This window comes from Bos taurus, chromosome 4, assembly GCF_002263795.3.
Source record: "Bos taurus isolate L1 Dominette 01449 registration number 42190680 breed Hereford chromosome 4, ARS-UCD2.0, whole genome shotgun sequence".
Classification (NCBI taxonomy): domain Eukaryota; kingdom Metazoa; phylum Chordata; class Mammalia; order Artiodactyla; family Bovidae; genus Bos; species Bos taurus.
Genome location: NC_037331.1, coordinates 76,791,085 through 76,807,084, shown reverse-complemented (window position 1 = coordinate 76,807,084; position 16,000 = coordinate 76,791,085). Strand labels below are relative to the sequence as shown.

Below are 16,000 nucleotides of genomic sequence, written 5' to 3'. Positions count from 1 at the left end.
ACAATAGTCATGGGAATGAATATCCTTGCTTTGTTCCTGATCAGTGGTAGATTATATTGATTGTTTTTTCAAATGTTGAACCAGACTCTGCTGGAATAAACCTCAATTGGTCATAGTATATAATTATCTGCATCTATATTCATAAGGGATATTGGTCTATAATTTTTTTTTTTTTTTCTGACTGTCTTTGTTCTTAGTATCAGGGTAATTCTAACTTCATAAAGTAAGTTGAGAAGTTTTCTTCCTACACTCATTTCTGAAAGAAATTGTGTAGAATTGGTATTAATTCTTCTTTAAACATTCAGTAGAATTCCCCAGCAAAACCATCTGGGTTTAGAGTTTTCTTTTTCAGAAGCTTTTTATATTTATGAATTCAGTTTCTTTAATAATTACAGAGTCATTCAAATTGTCTGTTTCATACTGTTTCATAACAGCAGTTTGTGCTGTTCTAAGAATGACTTGTTTATATCTGAGTTGTCAAATGTGTCTGTTGTTCATAGTTTTCCCTTAGTATCTTTTTTTGTATCTGGAGGGTCTGTAGTGATACCCTGTTTTATTTCTGATATTGGTAATTTGTGTCTTCTCTCTTTGTTAGTCCTGTTACAAGTTTGTCAGTGTGACTGATCTTTCCAAAGAACCAATCACCAGTTTCATTGATTTTTCTGTTTTGCTCTTTTCAATTTCATTGATTTCTGCTCTTATCTTGATTATTTCTTTACTTCTGCTTTTTTTGTGTTGGTTTTCTTTCTTTTTTCTTCTTCTTTCTCTAAGTCCTTATGGTAAGACCTTATAGATTAAGATCAAGACTTTATAGATTACTGATTAAAGAGAAGTCAGTTTCTTGTAGACAAGCGTATGTTTTTTTAATTCACTCTGTCAATCTTTGTCAGCTAAGTAGTGTATTTAGATCATTTATATTTAACTATTGATACGTTAGGGCTCAAGTCTACCATTTTATCCTTCATTTTGTTTGTCCCTTTACCTTTCTTTGTTTTCTTTTTCCTGACTTCCTCTGGGTTTTTAAACCTATACTTTAAAATTCCATTTTTATTTGTATAAAGTCCTTTTGATTTATCTCTTTGTGTTTTTAGTGTCTTTTAGGCTTTTTAGTGGTTGTGTAGGTATATGATATTTCATATACATAACTTGTCACAATTTAATGATGTCATCATTTTACCAGTTCATGTAAAGTGTACTTGACTCCCTTTATATCCCTTCATTCTCTCCACATATAATATGTAATTGTCTTAAATATTTCCTCTACATGTGTTCAGAACAGCATCAGATAGTATTACAAATTTTGCTTCAATTGTCAAACATAATTAAGAAGACCCAGGAGGAGAAGGAAAGTCTTGTTTACCTGTACTTTTTAGTTCCACATTCTTTCTTCCTTCCTCCTGTCTCATTCCTTCATTTTTATTTATTTATTTGGCTGTGTTGGGTCTTAGTTGTGACACTTGGAATCTTTAGTTGCAGCACATGGGATCTAGTTCCCTGACCAGGGATCAAACCCAAGCCCCCTGCACTGGAAGCACAGTCTTAGCCACTGGACCACCAGGGAAGTCCCCTGTCTCATTCCTTCTGATAATCATTTCCTTTCTGTTTACAACTTCTTTTAGTCATTCATTTAGGATGACAGATTCTCTTAGTTTTTTTTTCATTTGAAAATATTTTGATTTCGCCTTCATTTCTATAGGATATTATCACTATATATGGGATTCTGGGGAACCAGTTCTTTTTTTCAGCTCTTTATATGTGGTGCCACTTCCTTCTGGCTTCCATGACTTCGGTAGAGAAATCCAGTGTTACTTAAGTTGTTTTGCCCCTCTAGGCAAAGTGTCACTATATTCTGGCTGCTTTCAAGATTTTTTCTATCTTTAAATTCAGAGGTTTAATTGTAACATATTTCAACATGGATTTCGTTGGCTTTATTCTGTGAGTTCACTGAGCTTCTTAAGTCTGCGGATTAAAAAGTCTTTTGCCATATTTGAAAAGTTTTCAGCCTCCCTCTTTTTCTTCTCCTTCTGAGATTCATCAACACAACTTTGAAATCTTTTGTCACAGCATCACATGTCCCCAGGAGTTTGTTCCCTTTTTTCTTCCTGGTCTGTTTTCTCTGTATTCTTCAGATTGATTCATTTCTATTGTTCTGCCTTTAAGTTCATTGATCCTCTGTCCCTTGCTAATGCCATACTGAGTTTTCATTTGGTTTATTATATTTTGCAATTTCAGAATTTCCCATTTGGTTCTTCTTTGTATCTTCAATTTTTGAAGAGACTTTCTTCACTGAGACTTAATTTTTTTCATGTCTGTCATGTTTTAATTGCTCACTGAAATAATTTGATAATGACTCCTTGAGAAGGAGATAATTCTAATTAGATAATTCTAACATCTGTGTCATTTTGGTGTTAGTGCCTGTTGATTATTTTTTCTCGTTCAATCTGATATATTCCTGGTCCTTGTTATAAGTGATTTTTTAAAATATTGAAACCAGGACATTTTGGGTATTACAAGACTTGGGATCTTGTTTAAATGTTTGTTATATCAGGGCTCCTCCAAACACTGCTGTGGTAGGGAGGGGCTCAGCTAGTTACTCCCCAGTGGGAATGGATGTTTTGGGCCCCAAAGTCTCTGTTGACTTTGGGGTGGGGGAATGGATTAGTGCATTCCCTCCCAGAGAGAATGAAAATGTGGGCTTCCTCTTGGGCCTTCTTTGAAAGCTTTAAGTAGGGTCAGAGGTCAGAGTACATTGTAGCCTGGCATGGGTGTCAATGGAGCTGCAGTGTGTTATGTGTGTTTGGGTGGAATAGAGCAGTTAACAATCTAGAAGTTTTCTGTTCTGCTAGGCTGCCCGTTTCCTGGTTCTTTAAAGAGAGCAGCTTTTGTTGGGGCTTTTTTAAAATCTACACTGGTAGAAGTTTCCATGTTCTTTGCTCCAGGTCTGGGATATGGGAGCCCAAAAGGAAACCCAAGGGACCTCCTTGGCTGGTTGGCCTTTTACTCCACCCTTTGGAATCATCTTACATTTGTTTTGTATGCAATATCTGCAGTTTTTAGTTGCACTTAGTGGGATATGAATAGGATATGTCTATGCTACCTTTCCAGAAGCCGACATCTGTAGATTTAAGTTATCAAATGACTGAGGAACTCAGAAGCAGGGCTAGCAGCTTTGAAGTTCAGTAATGATCCAAGTAACTGAGTCCAAGAATGATCAGTTCAGGGTGGGGGAAGTGAAGCATCACACATACGGTGAGGCTGAGGGCTCTACAACAAGCGCACGTTCTTCTCTGGGACACACAGGTCACCTGGTTAATTCCACAATCTAAGTGTTTCCGACAGAGTACGCTCTCTTTGGATACTCTGGTTCCCTGAGTCCCCACTGCTGAGCGTTTCTACCAGCTAGGAAAAGTGCCCCCACCCAAGTAACTCTGGTTTTCCTCCTAAACGCTGAGAGCAGGGCTATGAATGGCCAGGGCCATGCTTTATCAGACCCATGTGATGGCCCATCCTCATTCTTGATAGAATAACAGCAGGAAACAGGTGCAGAGCATAACCAAGCCCCTCAACCATCACTACCACCACCCCAAGGTGAAAAGGCCAGGTTGTTTTTGTTTTAATTTTTAAAAGGGGGAGGAGCAATTGAAAAACAGAATTTGATTTTGCTTTTAAAATTAAAAAAAAAAAAATAGGATCCTAGGGCATTAGACCGGAAAAGGCAATGGCACCCTACTCCAGTACTCTTGCCTGGAAAATACCATGGACGGAGGAACCTGGTGGGCTGCAGTCCATGGGGTCGCTAAGAGTCAGACACGACTGAGCGACTTCATTTTCACTTTTCACTTTCCTGCATTGGAAAAGAAAATGGCAACCCACTCCAGTGTTCTTGCCTGGAGAATCCCAGGGACAGGGAAGCCTGGTGAGCTGCCGTCTATGGGGTCGCACAAAGTCAGACATGACTGAAGCGACTTAGCAGCAGAGCAGCAGCAGCAGGGCATTAGATGAATCAAGGTAGTCATTCCCAAGAGCATTAGATGAATAAAGGTTGTCATTCCCAAGCCAGCTTGGGAAAGGGAACTTCATGGCCCACCCATGACCAGTCAAGGTCTGGCGTTAGAGCCTGGAAATGTGCATTTTTACAACTCTCCCAGATTCCCCAGAGATTTGGATGCACAGCTGTGTTTACAAGCAACTGCTTGAGTCCCTTTCTGGGCCTGTGTGTTATTTACACTTAATTAGATCAAGAAATGGGAGAATGTCTGATCTTGAACAGTCAGGTGTTGGAGACAGTGGGTACTCGGTTAGAGTTTCATGTTTCATGAAGTCTGGGATTGTGAACTGCAGCTTCCCTCATTCCAGCCAGTGTCCTGAGGGTAAGGTGCCTAACGTAGTGTCCCCTGACAGTTTTCCTCCATGTCTCTTCCCCTTTGATAATTACTGCAACATGAAACAAGCGTGTGATGCCTAGGAAAAAGCCCGTGCACCACGTGTTTATCAGCTTGAAATATGCTTTCAGATGGAGAGGCACCATGCTCATGGTGCTCAGCAGATAGCAATGATGATTCGGTGATAGTGATACAGTAAATTCCTTAGCGATTAGTCAGTAGATATGTGTCAGTATTGGACTGGGGAGAGCGGGCATCAGATCTGTGAATGCCAGGTGCTGTTTGGAGGATGGTTCTTTATGTGCAGTTGGGAGTTCTTCTGGGAGAAGGCGCCATCCTTCATCAGATGGCTGTGGGAGCCTCTGCCCTGCTGCCCGGCAGCTCTCCCTGCAGGCCCCTTGGCTGTCCCTCACTTCTCAGTCTCCTAGCTTCCTGTCACCACCAACAAATGTTGCCATTAAGACATAGGTGACCTAGTTCTAATCCAGTTCCTCGTTTTCTACTTGAATTTTCTCCTTAACTATTTTTCATTTGCTTTCTGATTGACTTACCTAATGCCTTTTCAAACCTAAACTGCTTTGTGTCTTTGGGACCTTGAAATACATTTTTTTCTAAATTATGAATAATTGGTGCACTGGACTAATATATGCATAATATTAATTTTATTCTAATTTTCCTATGATGCCAGTAATATACTCAGCTTGGTTTGTTGCTGAAGTTCATGTCTCTGGCTATAAGATAGTATTTATTTTCACATATAACAGAGGTTTTATGATTTTTCTATTCTCTTTTCTCTCCTCTGGGGAGTCCCTTCCCCTTTTCCTAAACTGTGGCCCCCGTGTGGTTGTGCCCCTCTCTCCTCCCCACCGCAGGATTCTACGGTCTGGACGAGTCTGACCTGGACAAGGTCTTCCACCTGCCCACCACCACATTCATTGGAGGGCAGGAGTCGGCTCTTCCTCTGCGGGAAATCATCCGACGCCTGGAGGTGAGAAAACTGGGCTGTTTCCCGAAAGTTCCAGGGAACTTTCGAGAACTTATGGAAGCCTCCAGACTAGGTGGTTTTCTTTCCCTTGATCCTATAAATTGTTTTAATGTAAGGGAAGAAACTTTTGTTTTTTGCTATTTTATTGATGAAAATCCATGTTTTTGTATTTTTACAATCAACCATAAAAAAAAAAAAAAGGCAGAATTTGCTTCTAAGACTTAAAAAAAAAATGTATCCTAAAGCATTAGGTAAACAAAGACTGCTGTCTGCAAGCCTGCTTGAATAGGAACACCTGGGGAAAGCCCTTGCCCACCCACAACCAATTGAGTCAGTTCCGATTTTGGAGCCTGGAAATATGCATTTTTACAAATCTCCTGGAGATTGGGATACATAACTGTGTTTGCAGGCGACTGCTTGAGTCCCCATTTGTCCTGATCCCAGCATTTGAAAGGGGCAGAGAGCCCTGCGCGGCTCTTGTTTCAGTCAGTGCCAGAGCCCAGGAGTTGGGCTCTTGTGGGACAGTTGGGCCTGTACTCCAGGGGTCCCAGCCGTAGCGCCCCTGTCCCCAGAGGGCCCCACATCCAGGGCTCTTCCAAGAGAGCCTCCCATTCCAACTTGTCCTAGCATGGAATACCTCATTCTCATGGTTTACAGATACTGTGTAAAGCTGCCTGACTGTGGTGCATTAGGTATGTTTACACGTGATAATGTGCATGCACTAGGCTGCTGTGTGACCTGACAGAACTTAGTGTGCTCTTGGTCCTGTGACATAATAGTCAACTTGTAGCTCTTTGAAAATTTAGAACAAGTGCAATTTCTTGTCTTCTTAAAGTAGAGAACCTAAGAGTCAGCACCTAAAACTCCCTGCCCTGCCCTTCTGGGGACTGAGCCAAGACAAGAAAGACAAAACATGATCCAGGAGCCCAGTAACTATGTGTTCCAAGTTAATAGCTGAATTCATGTTGGTAATGATGGAAGCATACTGTTTTTGACCTAATAGTTTCCTTTGAGCTTTTAATTGTTCAGTAATGGAAATATTGCCCCATCAGGCGTTAAGTCAGGCATAAGGAGCATGGGTGGGGTTCTCCTGCCTGGGTGTGTAAAAATGAGGAGGGAGCCCCCCTTCCTTCTGCCTTGCCCTTCCTTCTCCCTCTTCCCCTCCCCTCCCCTCTTCTTCCACCTCTTCCTTTCCTCTCTACTAGGTTTGCAACTCAAACTTGGGTCCCAAGGAAAACTCATCCATTTTAAGCTCATAGAGGAAGGTTCTAGGTTCATGTTTACAAACTTTGTGTCTGGTCTGTGTTTTCTCAAGTGTGTTTGTGCAGAAATATGCCATCTTCGGCAGCTCAGTAGATCAGGGAGCTGTACAGCTCAGGTGGAAGTGGTGACCCTCCCTGGCTCTGAAGTCAGGGTAGGCAAACCCTCATACCCCATCCCTTGGCTTCTTGTACATTCAGTTTAGAAGTTCCCAGTTTATCATGTGAAGAATCATCAGGGAAATAGGGTTTGGGGTTAGTGAAAATACCTTAAACATCAAGGTCTTTCCCAACTCCATTTCCTCTTCTTATCTCTTGGCTAGGGTGATAGGGAGAGTGTTGTGGTTGGCCTTTATTTGAGTCCAGGCAAATGTCCCTTTGTTTCATTATCACAGAGCTAATGTGCAGAGGTGCTCACCTCTGCTCTGGAAGGCGGGAGTAAGAGAGCAGGGGCCTGGTGCCAGGTCTGGGCCCACCACTGGGATCCCAGGCTCATCTTTGCCCTACACCGTGCCAGCCAGTTTCCGTGTTAGTTGTGAAAACCAAAGAGGGTCACAGACAGAACCACCAAGCAGAACGCAGCATGCTTGGTTGGCATGGCTGCTGCAAAGGCATGTAAGGGCATTTGTGGGCCCTAAAACTCACTGTTGGGAGTTTCCTGGTGGCTTAGTGGTTAAGCTTCAGCACTGCCACTACCATGGCCACGGTTTGATCCCTGGTTGGAGAACTGAGATACCACAAGCTGTGTGGCATGGCCAAAATATTAATTAAGATTTAGTGGTACATCAGGGCGTATCTTCTTTAATTCCAACACTGACTAGGGTTTGCTGTTGGCCCCTCATTCTGACCCCAGGACAGCCAGCAGGTGATAAGGGGAGAGAAGTGCTGATCACTTGGCTGAGGAAGGCTGTGTGGGCCCCTCCAGATGGCTCCCCAGCAGGCAACTCTGATCAGCGTCAGGAGAGATGAGAGGGGGCCCCCAGTTCAGCCCAGTACCCTGCCAGAGACTGCTCAGCACAGTCCCCATGACGGATTCCCAGAGGGCTGCCTCTCTGACTCTTGGTTCTTCCATGCCTTTCCTGTTTTCTCTCACTCTGATTTCCTGGCGTGCATCCTGCTCAGGCCACCCTAGGCTTTCAACAGGACGCACGGCCTCCTTCCCAGCTGTGACATGTGAATGGTGTCACGAAGTGCCTGCTCTGTTCAGGACCCTTCCTTTTGTATATGTGCAGTCATGCTTCTGTAGAACCTGATATCCCCAAGAGGAGTCAATTGTTAAAAGAAGAATGTAGAATTTGAAAGCCCGCTACAGTTAAGTGGCCTTTGAGCTATGATATCCACCAGTGGCACAGGGCCTTTTTTTCTCACAGTGCTGGGCACAGTCTGACCTGGAGGTCAGAGGAGCTGCCTTGCCCAGCAACTTCCTTGTCCCCAGGCTGGTGATTCTATCCTCCCGCCATGAAAGGAGCATACCTTGACCCAGGGGTTCTCACTCTCCCTCCCTGCCCACTAGGCTCCATGCTACGTGGAAGAAGCATTTCATGGCCAAGTTCAGAGTGAGAGGAGGTCGCGGGCCCAGGCCTGGTGCCCCAGGTCACAGCTAGCTCTGCTGCATCTGAAGTGGAGGCCACCTGTTCCTCCCAGCCTTCTGGCTAAGTGGGCAGTCAACATACCTGGGTGAACATCCCCTTTATTGTGTGTTTGTGTGTGTGTGCATTAAATATAGATGGCCTACTGCCAGCACATTGGGGTAGAATTCATGTTCATCAATGACCTGGAGCAGTGCCAGTGGATCCGGCAGAAATTTGAGACACCCGGGGTCATGCAGTTCACCAACGAGGAGAAGCGGACCCTGCTGGCTCGGCTCGTGCGCTCCACCAGGTACAGGGCTGCACTGGCCCCGTCTGTGTGGTACAGTCTGTTGACGGGGTTGGGTGGGTTTGGGGCATGGCCACAGCTCTATGAGAGCAAGGTTGTCCCTGCTGACATGCCTCTTCAGGGTGGCTTAGTTTCTGTCCAGGTTTGAGGAGTTCCTGCAGCGGAAGTGGTCATCTGAGAAGCGCTTTGGTCTGGAAGGCTGCGAAGTACTGATTCCTGCCCTCAAGACCATCATTGACAAGTCCAGTGAGAACGGAGTGGACTACGTGATCATGGGAATGCCACACAGGTACCTGGCCACCCTGTGAGCATCCGGAGCACAGAGGCAGGGCACTGGGCAAGCCTGGTATACAGTAACCCTAGTCCCTGCCCCCAGATGACCATCGTCACAGCAGCCCCTCCCTGGGCAGTCACTGTCACACTCGAGGTGGTTGTAGACAGACATTGGCCTCATGACCGTGTTGGGATCCCAGGTGAGGGAGGTTAATCTAGAGGGAAGGTGGCTGGGTACACGAAGCAGAGACCTCAGCTTGAGAAGGCCCAGGAGGCCGAGGATGGAGCGCGCACTGCAGGCTGGCAGCATTCTCTGTTTTCTGCTTTTCTTCCTCCTGCCTCGTCATGGCCTTGGATGCCAGGCAAGCAGAGGCCAAGTGTCCCCCATCAGTTCTGGTCTCAGCTCCTCTTGGGCTGCAGACTGAGGCACTGCCTGTCCCTCAGGGGAGAAAGGGGATAAAACAGCATTGCCTGCTGCCCAGGGCCCAGCTCAGACCCTGCTCACTCCTGTGTGTCCAGGGGGAGACTGAATGTGCTTGCAAACGTCATCAGGAAGGAGCTGGAGCAAATTTTCTGTCAGTTCGACTCAAAGCTGGAGGCAGCTGATGAGGTAAGACATCTTATTTCTTTTAGAAACTAGCATAGCTCCAACCTATGCCAGATCCTGGCTTCATTTATTTCTCCAGAAGGACTTATGGGGTCCGGGATCCTCTATACCACTCACAAAAAAAGAAAGTGGCCAGTGGCTGACCTCCCAGAGAAAAGAGAGACAAGAGGCCTGGCAGCCCCCACAGTTTTCCCCGCCAGGGGTAGGGATGTGGTCCTCTAGTTGAGGGACCTGCTTGTACCGTGGGTGGAGCCATTCTGGAAAAAGCCTTTCCATCCTTCTAGGAATGAGCGTTCTGGGTGTAGAAATAACACAAGACAGGGCTGTCACAGAGAGTAAGTGTCTCCCTGCCTAGGTAAAAGCCTAACTGTTTGTGCCGGCAGGGTTCTGGAGATGTGAAGTACCACCTGGGCATGTATCACCGGCGGATCAACCGTGTGACCGACAGGAATATCACCCTGTCGCTGGTGGCAAACCCTTCCCACCTGGAGGCTGCCGATCCCGTGGTGATGGGCAAGACCAAAGCTGAGCAGTTTTACTGCGGGGACACCGAGGGGAAGAAGGTGAGACCATGTGGACTGGCCAGGGGCAGTCCTGAGGCCAGACAGTCCAGGACAGGCTCACAGCCACAGGCACGCCCCAGACCTTACATTTCCGGAATTGAACAAAATGTTCTGAGTGGACTTCCAAAGAGTAGCAATAGTAAACCAGTCCCAGTTACAGATACGCCTCCTCCCAAGTTGTGACCACCAGGGCTAGGTGGGGAGTAGTTTGCTTTTGTTGTCACCACACCTGTGGAGAAGCTAGTCTTGCAAGATAATCATGATGGTCAAAGAGGTTTCGTCATTGAACAAGAGGACAGGGTCTTAAGGAAGAGGTGTGGGTGAGCCTAAAGGAGGAATTGTGAAGCTGACAGATAGAAGAGATGGCCCAGTCAGTATTAGGGTGGCACCATTTAGAGATGGAGGACAGCTCGAGGTCTGGATAGTCCTAGTACAGAGGTGGAGAATAGCTCGAGGTCTGGATGGCCCTAGTACCAGCATTTTCCAGATATGTGATGGTGAATGCTTAATGTTGATTAGCCAGCCTTCTGGTATATATAAATCCTCAATGGGTTGTAACTGTTTGTTCTTGTTTGATCTCAAAGTGTAAGTCTGTCTTTTACAAATTATATAGTTCTTACTAAAGACAACCTCAAAGCCAAGCAATCAGGAAAACCAACTTTTTGTAGTGTCTGTGTGAGCATTCTGGGGCGTGTTTGAAGTCAGCATCTCCGCCGTGCTCTCAAGCGTCTATTCCTCCTAGAAACAGGGTCACGTGTGAGAAAGCAATAGAACATACACATTGAGGCGTAAAGCTGCAGGCTAACTGGTAAAGAGCTTCGGAGGGGTGCGTGGGCATGGAGGGAGTGGGATGAAAGGCAGTCGGGTCTTCTCATTGATAGAGCACATAGTTGTCATATTTAGTTAAACAGCAGGACTTAGGTAGATGGGAAAAAAAGAATGTTCCCTGGAGATTGTGGTGGGTGGGGGGTGGCGGGTAGGAGAGGTGCTACGGGCAGAACAGGGATGAAGTGGGTGGGAGGCAGCCTGGCCGAAGGATGCCCTGGTGAGCCTCAGACTTTTTAGAGGTGGAGCCAGTTATTAGTTGACTAGGTTCTTTAAATCAAGACACTGTAACTCTATTCATACTGTATTTGGATTGTTTGAGGGTAATGGGGTCCCAGCCAGAGGTGGCATTGGGAATAGGAAGTGGTTCCTGCATCACAGAGAAAGAGTATAGCTGTGGGGAGGATGTTGGGACATGAGAGTTACTTCCCTGGGCTTGGGAGCCTGGACGGTACCACAGAAACTCCAGACACGCACAAAGTGGCTTCCTGCGCAGCCCCCGAGGCCACCAGTGCCACTGTGGCAGGGGAGGGATGGGGAGGAGAGCAACACCAATGACTGGTACCTCCAGCATTTCTGCTGTCTGTGGCTAGGACACTTTGCCAGGCATTTGTGGCCAGGGAGGGGAACAAGATTGCAGAAAACATTATGTGATATTCACATTCATAAATTATAGACACAGCCATGCAGGCATTGCTTGCTCAGAATACTGGAAACACCCTCAAAAGTAATGAAATAACTAGAGAAAAGCGATGGAGCATATCTAACATGCTTCAGATGATAACAGCAATCAATCCTGTGAGGCCAGGAGAGGCTGGTTAGCCCCATATGGTCGCCAGGTGCTTGTCTGAGGGAGTGCCCGGTCCACGGGGGTGCCCTGCCCAGTGTAAATGGCCCGTGCCCACAGGCCCCCAGCCTTACCCCTCTCTCTGAGCACACGCTTGCCCTGCTCAGTGGACGGGTCAGACCCCACCAGTCCGCCATACTTGCTGTCCTTGCTACTCATCCCAAACCTCTAGGCAATTATCTGATTTCTGTTAAACCCAGAATCCAGGAAGCTGGAGTATTTGTTACATAACCTTCAGTGTTTCAGAAAAAAAATATGTAATTTCTACAAAAAGAATCTAGATTTTGTCTCTGAAGAGCACATGGACCTTCCCTTCCTGGCGTGAGGACCAGGTAGGTGAGAGGAGCTGAGGACACATGGCAAGAGGGCATCAACGAATAGGTGTGGCAGGGTCATGGGGGTAGCAAGCCAGCAAGTACTGAGGACAGTGGGTATGGTGTCTGACGGTGCAGGAGGTGTTTATAAACGTGGAAGGAGGGAGGCACAGAAAAAGGATCGGAACTGGAGGTGTTGTAGTTATGCAGTGTGTAAACTGAGAAATCTCTGTATGTGAACTTAGTATCCATTTTTTGGCTCTGGGCTGAAAGAGCCTAGAAGTGATGATGTTCTAGTAGTGATGAGCACACAAATTGTCTTAAAGGCGATCTTGCACTGAAGGAACCAGGCTCCTTAGAGAAATGTCCGATTCCAGGGCTGGGCAGGAGGCTGAGAGCTCTTGTGCCGGAAAGCAGGGAGGGCCCCCCGCACCATGAACCCAGGGGCATGTTCCGACGGCATGGGGCTCCCACACCAAGTCTGTCCCAGGACGATGTGAACATCAAAGTTACTATTGATAGTAGTCAGTTAGAGCCCATTGAATACAACAGGAATCCGTGAGCACATATTAATACAAATAAAAGTCGAGAGAACACTGTTATGTAACACGAGTGCATAAAGGTAGGGGTGACACCTGGCAGCATCCAGGAGGTGCCATGGAGGCTGCTGGGTGGGTGGGGGTGTGGTGAGGAGCAGGATGTAAAGGTTCTCCTCACTGTGCTCCTTACCGAGGAGAAATGGTGAGTTTAAAGGGAGAAACCTGGACAACTACCTGTCTGCATTCACATGGGGCAGGCCACCTCGGGTGTCCCAGGTATGGCACGCACCATTCCTGAGTCTGTTCACGAAGGACTGTTGGGGCCCAAGGCCTGTCCAGAATGTGGAGACAGGAGAGACAAGGGGCTGTTCCGGGTCAGAGAAGCCGAAGAGGCGTGGCCCTGAGAGCGCGTCTGCATGGGATCTGGGGAGGATGGGCTCTGGGCCAGCATTGCTTTCCTTTGAAAGGGTCCTGCATGGTGGGTTCAGGGGCAGTGGGCATTGGCCTTGCAGCAGATGGTGGTTGGGTGGCAGGTGTGCGGACGTGGAGCACACCACCTGGAGCACACCACGGGAGGGCTGGGAGGGGCCTGGGGGTCTGTGCTTTCCTGCCACTTTCTTTCTAAGTTTGAAATGATCTCAAAATACATCATTTGGGGCTTCCCTTGTGGCTCAGTGGTAAAGAATCCACTTGCAGTGCAGGAGACATGGGTTCAGTCCCTGGGCTGGGAATATCCCACATGCTGCAGAACATTTAAGCCTGCGTGCCACAACTACTGAGCCTATGCTCTAGAGGCCAGGAGCCGCGACCGCTGAGCCCTTGTGCCATAGAATCCGTGTTTTGCAACAAGAGAAGCCACCGCAGTGAAAAGCCCGTGCACCACAACTAGAAAGTAACTCCCACTCTCTGCAACTGGAGAAAAGCCCACACAGCAGCAACGACCAGCACAGCCAAAAATAAATAAATACTACATTTTTTGAAAAGTGGATCATGACGTACTCTCCCACGTGCCCTGTGGACATGTGGCCAGGACCGCGTCAGATTTGGGTTCTCCTTTGCCTGTCTGTAGGTCATGTCCATCCTTCTGCATGGGGACGCCGCATTTGCTGGCCAGGGCATCGTTTATGAGACCTTCCACCTGAGTGACCTGCCATCTTACACGACTCATGGCACTGTCCACGTGGTTGTCAACAACCAGGTAACGGGTGGCTCTGGGGTCTTTGCAGCAGAGCAGGCTAAGGAGGCCACATCAGCAATTAGACTTTGTCCTGAGGCTTCTTTGCTCACGTCAGTCTTACTTAGAGGGACATGTTCTTATCATTTAGTACATTTGTTGTTTTCTGATTAATAAACTTGGACAAACAGGATACTTTCTTTAAAGTAGAGAGGTTTTAATTATGCTATTTTAAGAGCATGATATTATTTTGGAATATTTTCTACTAGACCCACAAGCATTTAGATGGCTTTTCTTTCTTAAGAAACTGGGGTTCTATATACACAGTTTTACATCCACTTCTTACTTACCACAGTGTTGTCTCATGTCATTATATATTCTTAAAATATTAATTTTGATAACAATATACATTATAGGTTGTTTCATAAAACATATTGCTGTGTTGTTAGACTTTTAACTAAGATTCTTATTTTTCAGTTTCAAATAACACTTGTTGAACATTCTTATAAGTAAATATCTCTGCCCAACTCTAAAACATTTAACATGGTTATATCTGTTATTTACTGTGCCGTGCATCCGAGAGTTCATCCCACCAACATGGGTGAGCTCTCATATAATAGATATTTGAGTTCCTTTAAGTACTGGTGCTGTGTCAGGTAACAAGCAGAGAAAGGGCACACTGCCTGTCATTATAGAGCTTATAGTTCTGGGTGAGGGGGCAGGGGACCTACCAGGCATTGGGTTAGCCTGCAGATGTTTCTCTGAGGATTTGACCTTTAGGTGGAAATGCAGGGTCAAGTAGGCAAATGTTAGAGGGCAGCGGAGCAAGTCAGGGAAGGGTCCCCTCTGTCCAAGGGAGGTGATAAGGCTGTCACATCTAAGGTTTGAGGGGTTTTTTTGAGAGAAAGCAGCCATCAGCTGCTTCTGCATGGCCCCCAAGAAACAGGGTCTTACTCCAGATGTGTTGAGAGACCCTCGGAGGACCGAAACCAGGAAGTGACGAGACAGTTTGATTTATGAAGATGGTTTGTTGATACATGTGGAATGAGTTAGAGGAAGACACACAGTTGCAACTGTCCCAGCAAGAAATAGAGAGGAAGAAGGGAAAATTTAAACATGAAAGTAAATGTAGTCAGTACATAGAGAAGGCCCCAGAACTTAAAATGTACAGTATCAAACACAAGACGAGGAGCATTAGAATGAGTGTAACACACAGTATATAACAGCTACTGCTTATGGAGTGCCTCCTGTGTGCCAGACTAAATTAGTGACTTCACATCCTCTAACTTAAAGCGTGATCCCTGTCTTACCCATGTGGTAGGTGTGATCATTTCCATTTTACACAGGAGAAAATTGAGCAGAGAGTTGAATAGCTTGCTTGAGAGTTGATATTTGAATTGCTTCTTTTAGAAAACAGTATTAGAAAAACACCAAAGAAAGAAAAAGGTCTAAAAAGCAGTGCATCACTGAACTGTGTTTTATACAGATGACCAAGCACAGATAGTCTTTAGTGCTTGTTGGGTAGGAGCTGAGTTGCCAGCAGCATGGTCTTCAGTCTGGAAACAGTACAGCAAAGATCATTCAAAGGGATTGGAAGCCCAAGACACGGGGAGGTTTTTTGTTTTTTTTTTTTTTTTAAGAGAAAAGTTTTTCTATACGTAGTCTCCAGAGTCAGATGAATTTCATCCCAGGAGATTTTTTTTTTTTTTTTTTTTGAAAATATATTCTGATGGCAGAATCTATTTTGTAATCTCTTATGGATCCTGGCACACAGGAGAGGTGCCAAAGTCTTTTAAAATTTTGTTTAGGGGATTCCCCTGGCAATCCAGTGGTTGAGACCCCATGCTTCCACCCCAGGGGGGCACGAGTTCAGTCCCAGGTTGGGGAACTAAGATCCCGTAAGCCATACAGTTCAGTCACAGTATATATGTGTGTGTGTGTGTGTGTGTATCACTGCTGCACAATTAATATCTTAATGAAACTGGAAGAAAGATGTAAGTATATAAAGCTGAAATATATAATCATGTGGGGGGGCATTGTGGGGATGTCCCACAGTGCTGCAGCAAGACTGGAAACCAAAACTTGTACCACTGCATCAGTAGGGAGCTGGTAAGTAATTTATGATAGATCTATACATGTGTTACCAAGCTTTAATGAACTAATACATATAAATCATATACATATACAGCCCTGGCACCCCACTCCAGTACTCTTGCCTGGAAACTCCCTTGGACGGAGGAGCCTGGTGGGCTGCAGTCCATGGGGTCGCTAGGAGTCGGACACAACTGAGCAACTTCACTTTCACTTTTCACTTTCATGCATTGGAGAAGGAAATGGCAACTCTACTCCAGTGT

The 16,000-nt window shown here is 45.9% G+C and overlaps 1 protein-coding gene across 1 annotated transcript in view; it reads left to right on the top strand.

The window, feature by feature from the left end:
* LOC132342072 (2-oxoglutarate dehydrogenase complex component E1-like) overlaps nt 1-16,000 on the top strand; it is a 66,576-nt gene that overhangs the window by 37,572 nt on the left and 13,004 nt on the right. The window contains 6 exon segments of the mRNA XM_059885919.1: nt 5,255-5,370; nt 8,353-8,507; nt 8,647-8,793; nt 9,297-9,387; nt 9,768-9,947; nt 13,542-13,670. Of these exon segments, the coding sequence (XP_059741902.1) occupies nt 5,255-5,370; nt 8,353-8,507; nt 8,647-8,793; nt 9,297-9,387; nt 9,768-9,947; nt 13,542-13,670 (818 nt within the window).